Genomic DNA, 9,944 nt, shown 5'->3' on the forward strand with positions numbered 1-9,944 from the left:
TATTCGGTTGTGCTTTCGTATAATAGATCTGATCCTTTTCGATGAAAAAAAAAATCAACGGGGCCAATGTGAGGTTGCATGGAGATGAGCTGGTGTAGTTTTCTCCTATTTCCTTCATCTTTCCCGTTTCTTTTCTCCCTCCTATTTCTTTCATTTTTTCCCCTTTCTTTTCTCCCTGGCTTGTCCTTGCAATTTATTTGCTCTTATTAGTTCGGTCCAAAGAAAGAACTAGTAGTACATGTTGAGTGGTTTAAACTAAATTTAAACTTGCAACAGCAGCCATGTATCCGTGGTAAGTATCCACCAAAGATAGTTTCTGTCGTGCTTTGTTTCCAAGCTGATAATCATGAGGGACCAGATTAAAATGACCAAGCAAATCCAGAGATTGGCCAAACAAAACATACACCTAACATTAGGTTATCTTCCATGTCCACAATGCCATCCACAAAGCTTCAAATGTAAGTTCTTCCGGTGTCACTGGAGCGAATCAGTTTACAATATGTTTAAGTGACCAATTAAAAACATGAGACAAGCTTCATGGACCGGAAACTTTTCTTGTTCGAGACAGTAAACTGTCAACGGGCAACTTACTCCACCTCTTCCAAGAAATCCTTGATCTCTGCTGGAGTTAAAACTCTGCATTTTGAACGGGAAGTGTTACTAGTCAGAATGCAGAAAGGAATTTGTACTCTAATCAAACAGAGTATGACAGTTACAACCGATAAAATAAGAGTAGAAGCGCACACATATTGGACACATACTAAAAATTGCAGGCAAATACAAACTACATGACCAAGAGAAACATGAACAGATTAGTTAAGAGTAGCACAAGTTTTTAGCGAGCAAATGAAAGTTATTGTGACCAATGTTAAGAAGTTAGGAAGGGTTGGAAAAAGAGGCAAAGGAAAAATTGTACTCCGTATCTGATAACTATGTTGCAGTAAAAACAGCGTAATTGACTTCGTATACATACTTGAATTCACGGTCAGCCCGGATAACTCCAATTTCAATGTTGTTGGCAGAGATTTGACCTTCATATCTGAAAGTCCGGAAACAGTCAGTACTCAATAAGCAACCGAATTGGTAGCATAAGCCAACTACTAGAAAGATGTAGCTACCCTTCTTTCAGAGTCAAAATTGCAGTATGAATGGCATCATCAAGCTCCATATCTTCGGTGTATCTAGAAGTTAAAGCTATGTCAGCTAAATCATGACCATGCAAAAAGGGAAAATAATAATAACCTTGATAACATACATGCTGCTTGTATTAGTGAACGGATGGACAGCAATAGAATGCAATTTAGTATGATTATCAGATTGAGATAAATAACACTGAAACATTAACTGTGACCAATAGTAATGGTAGGATAGATAGATCCTTCATCTACCTTTTCTCAAGAAATGTCTTTGCATTTGACACATTTTTCCCCATCGCTGATGCTTTCCAGGAGAAGTAAGATCCTGATGGGTCAACCTATAGAAATAATCAACAATGAGAAATCCAGCATTTTTGTAACTAGTAACTACTACACCCTAACAATATGAGTTTCTGCCTTGTGAAACATCAGTCAAAAGTAATACAAATCCTATGACATGTGAAATATCAGTCAAAAGTAACAAAAATCTGGTGCAAACTAACAAGCGACTGAATCTGAAATAGTGGGAAGGGAAATAACAAGATATCTATCATGTACTCCCTCCGTTCCTAAATATGTCTTTCTAGACATTTCAAATGACTATCACATACGGATGTATGTAGACATATTTTAGAATGTAGATTCAGTCATTTTGCTCCGTATATAGTCACTTGTTGAAATCGCTAGAAAGACAAATATTTAGGAACGGAGGGAGTAGCTCTTTGCACATACCTGATACAACTGCGGACCATTGTCATCATACCCAGCAATCAACAGTGATACACCAAATGGTCTTACACCACTGCAACAAATAAGGTTATGAGTACAACATATATTTCTTTTCAGTTTTGAACTGGACTTTTGCGATTTAGCTGTCACGTGTAAAGCAAATCAAAACGCATGTGAAAATCAAATCTTATCTACTATTATATGTATGAGTGTCGAATTGCGTCGTGACTAGCATTTAAAAACCTCGGTTTCTTGAGCTCACCTATTAAGTGAAGATCTAAAAAATCGGTTGCAGATAGTGTACTCTGGCCCTATATATTGAGATTTTAAATGTGTAATACATTGTTGTGTTTCACAATTAAGTGACGAAATCAACAGATATAAGTTATATTTCATATTTTGAATTCTTGTTAACAAAAACAAGTTACATCAAATGGCATTGTGAAGCTTTCGGTAAAAATACCAAGCAACTTATTGTTCTAATAGTAATTTAGGTATAACAAGTGACTGATTTAAACAATTTCGTAACTTCACTAGTAGTATAATAAAAAGAAAGTGCCAAGTACAGTAGCATACCCAGATTGTGTGAACTCCTGCATAACAGCAGCAGTCTCTCGGACAAGCTGGGTCACCGGGATGGTTTCCTGCATTTGAAAATGAATAATAATCAGAAAACATATATTTGCTAGGGAAAACTGACAGAACATGGCTACAGGTGACCTGCACATTATACAAAGTGGCAATTTATTAAAATAACATCTTACCTTGTACAACCGATAATACTGCTGTGCCTGCTTCCGACTTTTTCTGACAAGAACGCGGAAATCTGGACCCATCCCACTGGAAATAACAAGTAGGTAAGTGCACATACATGCAACAAGAGACACTTGGAAGTTGCAAGAAACACCAAATCTCAGTAACATCAACTAGGAAATATATTCATGGAGCCATGGTGGCAAGTCGAGAGATTTGATAAACAGTTTGGAAAAGGTGTGGTTATTCTGATAGCTTAGCTGTTGGCACTACAAGTCTAGCTGTTGATCTCCAATGTGCACTTCTGTGGTCAAGCAATGCTTTAGGTAATAGCTCGCACCAGTACTAGTTTGCATGGTACTCCCTCCGTCCTAAAATAAGTGTCTCAAACTTAGTACAACTTTGCACTAAAGTTAGTATAAAGTTGAGACACTTATTTTGGGACAGAGGGAGTAAATTGGTAATGACAACCCTGCTTGCCCATTCATCATGTCGCCTAAAAAGGGTGAACGATTCATGTTTTCTCCCAGATACCTTACGTTGATTGATCTATAATCAGCTGGTTTCCTTGCATACTCTGTACAGGTATTTTAAATTTTTGCCTTTTCAGGAGCATCAACATATAAGGTGAAATGGATAAAGGGAAAAACCTTCAGACAAATTGTTCATCTTATCCTTTATTTATACAACAAGCTCATCAGTGATGAAAGTGAAAAAAATGTAGGAGCAAACACAGCAATACTAGCTCAGACATCATTGAGAATTAAGAACATTAACCAATACATCATTAGTTAGGGTAATAGTAATACAGCAACATTTATGTAAATATTTCTACAATATAGAAAAATGAATAACAAGCAACACTGGAAAAATACCTGTAGACAACTCCAATATTTGGAGTCAGTGACTGAATCTTCTGCACCTAGAAATTTGCAGGAACGGATTAATTAGCATTTTTCTTTTGAGATAATAACAACAAAAGATGGCAAGTAGAGAAAAAAAATAAGGATGATGTTACACTTACAGATGTTTCGTCCACTAAAATAGAAGGCAATTTCTTCTCGGTGGCGATAACTACGCCATTGGCAGCTACAAACATGACGCACATATCTCAGAAAATAAGTCACTCAGAAAGGGAAGTGAAAGTGCTGTAGAACAGTAAAATAACTGATAAAATATGCACCATACAAACTAAGCTAAAATTCATTCAATCATTAGTAAATTATAATAGAAGAAAGAAACATATCGGTGCTAACTTGTAGCTATATAAAGAGTGCATGGCAAACATTAGTGTTTTTTGTTGATATCAAACATTAGTTTCATTCAGTTGTCAATAAAAGGTCATAGGCAAAAAACCAATAGACCACTGTTTAACTTCCAGAACACAACACAATACAACTGCTTGGTATGCTGAAAAAGAAGAAAACAAATAATGTGCAATTGTTCACTTATCATGAATTTATTATTCTAAATCTCCTAGGGCCTCGGTGAGTAGACATCATCCGGCCACTCTACCAGTAAGCAAAAAAAATCGAACAACTCCAAGGTACATATAAATCCAATTTTGCAAAGAACGCACTCTAACAGTTACTGTGGAACATCCAAGTACAAGAAGGCAATCAGAACTCTAAACTTTACAATGGATGTGCTCCTATGTAGTCAGTAGTTTACAAAACATATGTATAATTCTGAAAATATGTCACACCAAACATCAACTTCGCACTCATAAGCACAATGTAAAACAATACAGATTAAAAATGAACATGATCAGACAAACACATTGACATCATGGGCATGTGTCTATCAAAAAGCATTGGATTATTAGCTGGTATATCAGTCTTTGTAGACATGAAGAAGCTCCTAAAGCTCAGGCCGTTGCACACACACGCAATTCCATGAAGGAAAATTGGGCCTAGATCTGCAAATAATCTCAGTGCCTTAAATTGGCACAGTAGCCCTGTCGCCAGCCGCAAACAAAAGAGCAGTGATTATTAACTAGTATTTCTTATGTGTTAAAAAGGCTTGCACTCCATCCTCTTGTCGTTGGAAGCCTGAATTTTGCAGATCAATGATTTCCATGGCACGTACAAGCATAACAAATCATATGCAATCGGTAAGTCCCACAGCTAGTAGTGTAAATACTACTACGTGATTCTATGATGCCAAAGATACAGGAGAAAACCTAACTGACATCAGCAGTGTCATAAGCCGTACGATGTCGAACCCTAAAATGCGAACTAAATTCACACTTGAGAAGCAAGAATGGAAACCCTCCGCATCGACCTAATGTTGTGCATAAAACCCTCGCATCGCTGTCTTAAACTTGTTCCGCCGCAAATCGATGCTGGCAGCGTAAGCTACTAATAGCGGAAAGTACTGAGCACGATTACTGCGCGGATCGCACCTTTGATGCCAAGCGAGGTTTGGCCCGATCCGACGGCCGTGAGCGCGTGCTCGATCTGCACCAGCTTCCCCGACGGGCTGCAATGAAATCGGGGGAAAAGTCAGATCAAAGCCCCAACATCGCACCTGATCGGACCCAATCGAGAGGGGGAGCACAAACCTGAAGGTGGTGAGGGAGAAGGAGTACTGGCTGTCGCCCATGGCGGAAGCGCGGGACTACCTCGTCGGCTTTCTCGGGCTGCGGGAGGAGATCGGATGGAGCGAGAGAGCGAGGCGGCTGCTAGAGAAGAGAGACGGAGGGGGGACGGGACGGAAGCAGTGTCGAACGCGAAGAGAAGAGGAAAACGGAGAAGAGCGGAGTGTTTCGCAAGAAGATGATTCTGGGCCGGAACCGGAAACAGGCAAGGTTTTGAGAAGGCGCTGAGACCCACTCTGGCCGATTTTCGCTCAGTGCTCCTTTATTCAAAGAAAACTTATGAAAAAATAGTGGATTTGGATCTTTTTAGTAGTAGTTTAATTCGCAGATTAGAGTCTTTAGAAATTTTTTTCATACGATATATTTGTACTACAATTTGGAGGAAATTTTATTGGAATTATGAGTCATGCAACTATATTCAAATTACATGAAATTACTATGTTCGAAAAACCTCATTATGGAATTTTTACATGAATTTATACATGGAATCGCGTTGCATGTTTACCATGGAATTGTTACTTGTTGGACATATACTTAAGTAATAGAAGGGTTGGGCGCGCTTTGCTGCACCTTTGGTGTTGTTGGGTTTCTTCAAAAAATAATCGCTCTATTTCAAAATATAAGAGGTATTACTTTTTCGAAAAGTCAAACCTTTTAAGTTTGATCAAATTTGTAGAGAATATATCAAAATATCAAATTGATATTTTTAAATTCATCATGAAATGAATTTCCATACTTTTTTGTTAATATTGTGGATGTCGATATTTTTGCTCTGAACTTGGTCAAAGTAAAAAAATGATTTTCTACAGGACTGGTATCCCTTATATTTTGGCTCATGAAATATTTAGTTTGGCGGGTGGGTCGATGATAGAGTGTGTTTTATTTATATTTATATTGCGGTATTTGGTGGGCATTTCATGGTGTGACTCTTTGTGATCCGCTGTAACACCCACAATGCGGCTATATCTCCCACGTATCGGGGCACGACTTAGAGGCATAGTCGCATAATAGTTTTGTCGCAAAAGGGGTAATCTTCACACAATCCCATATACTGAATAAGAAAGGGATAAAGAGTTGGCTTACAATCGACACTTCACACAATACATAAATAATTCATACACCATCCAAATACACTCAAAGACCGGCTACGGTCAAATCCGAATAAAAAGGAAGATAAACCCCAAATGCTAGATCCCCGATCGTCCCAACTGGACTCCACTACTAATCATCAGGAAAAGAAACATAGTAATGGCCTGAATCCTCGTCGAACTCCCACTTGAGTTCGGTATCATCACCTGCACTGGTATCCTCGGCACCTGCAACTGTTTGGAAGTATCCATGAGTCATGAGGACTCAGCAATCTCACACCCGCGAGATCAAGACTATTTAAGCTTATGGGTAGGAAAGAGTAGTGAGGTGCAGCTGCAGCAAGCACTAAGCATATATGGTGCCTAATATACGCAAATGAGAGCGAGAAGAGAAGCAACGCAACGGTCGAGAAGCTAGAAGTGATCAAGAAGTGATCCTGAAACTACTTACGTTCAAGCATAACACAAGGTCGTGTTCACTTCCCAGACTCCGCCGAAAAGAGACCATCACGGCAATACACGCGGTTGATTCATTTTAATTAAGTTAAATGTCAAGTTCTCTACAACCGGATATTAACAAATTCCCATCTGCCACATAACCGCGGGCACGGCTCTCAAAAGTTTATACCCTGCAGGAGTGTCCCCACTTAGCCCATCACAAGCTCTCACGGTCAACGAAGGATATTCCTTCTCCCGGGAAGACCCGATTAGTCTCGGAATCCCGGTTACAAGACATTTTGACAATGGTAAAACAAGACCAGCGAAACACCCGATGTCCCGACATATCCCGATAGGAGTCGCACGTATCTCGTTCTCAGGGAAACACCGGATGAGACATCCTACGAGTAAAACCAACCCTCAAGTTTCCCCGAGGTGGCCCCGCAGTCTACTCGGTTCGGACCAACACTCAGAGGAGCACTGACCCGAGGGGGTTAAAATAAAGATGACCCTTGAGTCTGCAGAACCCGAATGAAAAGGCTTAGGGAGGCAAATGTAAAACTAAGGTTGGGCCTTGCTGGAGGAGTTTTATTCAAGGCGAACTGTCAAGGGGTTCCCATAACAACCAACCGTGTAAGGAACGCAAAAACAAGGAACATAACACCGGTATGACGGAAACTAGGGCGGCAAGAGTGGAACAAAACACCTGGCAAAAGGCCGAGCCTTCCACCCTTTACCAAGTATATAGATGCATTGAAGTAAATAAGAGATAATAATGATATCCCAACAATATCCATGTTCCAACATGGAACAAACTTCAACTTCACCTGCAACTAGCAATGCTATAAGAGGGGCTGAGCAAAAGCGGTAACATAGCCAAACAACGGTTTGCTAGGAAGTTGGGTTAGAGGCTTGACATGGCAACATGGGAGGCATGATATAGCAAGTGGTATGACCGGGCACAACCCGTCTCGATCATTACCCGGACTAACATAGCAGTATGACCGGGCACATCGAGGCACCGGGTCAGGCGAACCACTTGGTTTTGAGCACGGGTGGCCATCTGAAAGCATAACCACAATGCAAAGACATTAAAATTTCTAGGGAAAATTGGACAACATAACAGCTGTAAATGCTCAGAAAAAGATTTGAGACATCCACAACAGTTTGCAATACCACTCAACAACATCATATCAAGGTTCTGATTCAACTGGCAACATACTAAAATTAGTAGAAACTATACTGAGACTTGTAACAACAATCCTATAAGCTACTACGGATTAGTAACACGTGAACCTGATAGAAGAAGAGAGCCTAGTCCTTAACCCACGTTGAATGAGAAGAGAATGACTCGGATCAGAGGGCATAAGGTAAAGGAGTAAAAGATCCTTACGTTCCCTCCCACAATCAATTCCCCTACATATAACTAAAGCATTTCTAGACTCGACATCGACCAGTTTGGCTCAACGAACCTACAGGCAGTCTGGCTCTGATGCCAACGCTGTCAGGACCCCGATTCCAAGTCACATCGATCTAGCTGGTAACACCTCATATCACATTGCGGCCTCACGCACGGTATCCCACGGGTGTCGCCTTACCATGGCCCGGGACCGTTTGCGCCTTTTGGCTCACGTATATGATAGTGTCGCTAGCATCCATATGACAGAGAACCCGGGCCGACATGGCTAGTCGTGAACCCAAAGCAGCACAGACCTATGGAGACAGGCATACATGAATCACATCGAACATGTCGGTCATCAGCGAGTGAAACCGGGTTATAGCACAGGGCTAACAGGACTCCGGGGAACCCGGGCTGTAGCAGGCTAGGCAGGACTCCGGATGTCACCGCGTGACATTTCCCCGAAGGGACAGACATAGGAACGAAGTGAAACACATGCCGGCCAGTCAAGTGTCCAGAGCAGGAGTGCTGGGCTAGCAGGACTCCGGTGAACCGGGCTGTAGCGGACTACTATCGCTCAGGAAGCACTAGACTATATTTCCCCATATGAGAGGCTGCCAAGGATAAACAACCAGATTGTCGGATCCCGCTCATACCGAGCATTTCAATCATACACACAATATGCCCGATATGAGTGCATACAACATGGCATCACAACAAAACTCTACAACTCAAGTACTTTATTTAAAGGCTCCAGAGAGCCATACATAACATGTTCATACAGGTAGGGGTCACATGACCCAACACTCAAGTCATACAAGCATACAAGCACATGCGGAAGCAAATAGTCTGAGTACAGACACTAGAAAAAAAGAAGGCTTCTCGAAGCCTGTCTATCTACATAGGGCCCTCCATGGCCAAGATCACCACCTGGGTGGCTAGTCACTCGTTGACATCAAGGTCTACGTAGAACCCATCGGAGGGGGCGGTGTTGTCGTCTGAAAACGGTAATTAAGCAAACATGAGTACAAAGGTACTCAGCAAGTCTTACATCAGAACCTACCATACATGCTTATTCTCAAGAAGGTGGTGGAGTTATAGCAGCAAGCCAGCTTTGACTCTTGGCTAAGCTATCCTACGAGACTCCACTAGTAAAATAGTTGTCGCACACAAGTCCACTACTCACCAACACAATACTCCACCGGGGATCCTCCCTCGTCATCCTACGAGAGGGCCATCCTCGGTACTCACACTTATCTTGAGTCTTTTAGTAGTATCCATTAACTTGTCTATGAACTGTATAGGCAACCAAGTAGTCCTTTACCGCGGACACGGCTATTCGAAAGTTTTATACCCTGCAGGGGTGTACCTCATCACACATGTTTCCACCACTTAGCGTCTGCACACGACATGTGCTCGGCAGACTTCAAGCGAAAACCGACGTGGGTGTAGACCACGACCTGACTAACCACATAAGTCTCTAGTCCGGGTTTATCGCCTATTCAGGTTCCATCCGCAAGGAAATCCGGCCGGGGTGTCCTCAATGGCCCCAAACAATGTGTACAGGGTCCCGAGACGCCAAACGGGTGCCCGGCATACCCGGCCACAGTGTATCTACCGCATCATAGCCCACCCCTAGGGTCAGCGCTACGCACGGCCGCCAACACATAACCTACAAACACCAGAAACTAGTTGCAACTCCTGGACAGAGGGCGAGAGGGGTCAGTAAGTCGAGCGGGGTCATATTTTAGGGCCCAATGTGTGGTAGTAGCTGAATCTTAAATCACGCATACAGATCTCAG

General features: G+C 41.8%; 1 protein-coding gene across 1 annotated transcript; it reads right to left on the reverse strand.

The window, feature by feature from the left end:
* Positions 1-310: 310 nt before the first annotated feature.
* LOC119268970 (proteasome subunit alpha type-2) lies at positions 311-5,406 on the reverse strand. The gene is made up of 11 exons (XM_037550694.1): positions 5,182-5,406; positions 5,023-5,099; positions 3,643-3,707; positions 3,494-3,540; positions 2,630-2,705; positions 2,442-2,509; positions 1,869-1,938; positions 1,389-1,474; positions 1,119-1,181; positions 974-1,039; positions 311-636 (listed from the first exon to the last, which is right to left on the reverse strand). Exons 1-11 carry the CDS (start codon positions 5,220-5,222, stop codon positions 588-590), a joined length of 708 nt encoding a protein of 235 aa, XP_037406591.1. The 5' UTR covers positions 5,223-5,406; the 3' UTR covers positions 311-587.
* Between the last annotated feature and the right edge of the window lie 4,538 nt (positions 5,407-9,944).

Source organism: Triticum dicoccoides, chromosome 3A, assembly GCF_002162155.2.
Source record: "Triticum dicoccoides isolate Atlit2015 ecotype Zavitan chromosome 3A, WEW_v2.0, whole genome shotgun sequence".
Classification (NCBI taxonomy): domain Eukaryota; kingdom Viridiplantae; phylum Streptophyta; class Magnoliopsida; order Poales; family Poaceae; genus Triticum; species Triticum dicoccoides.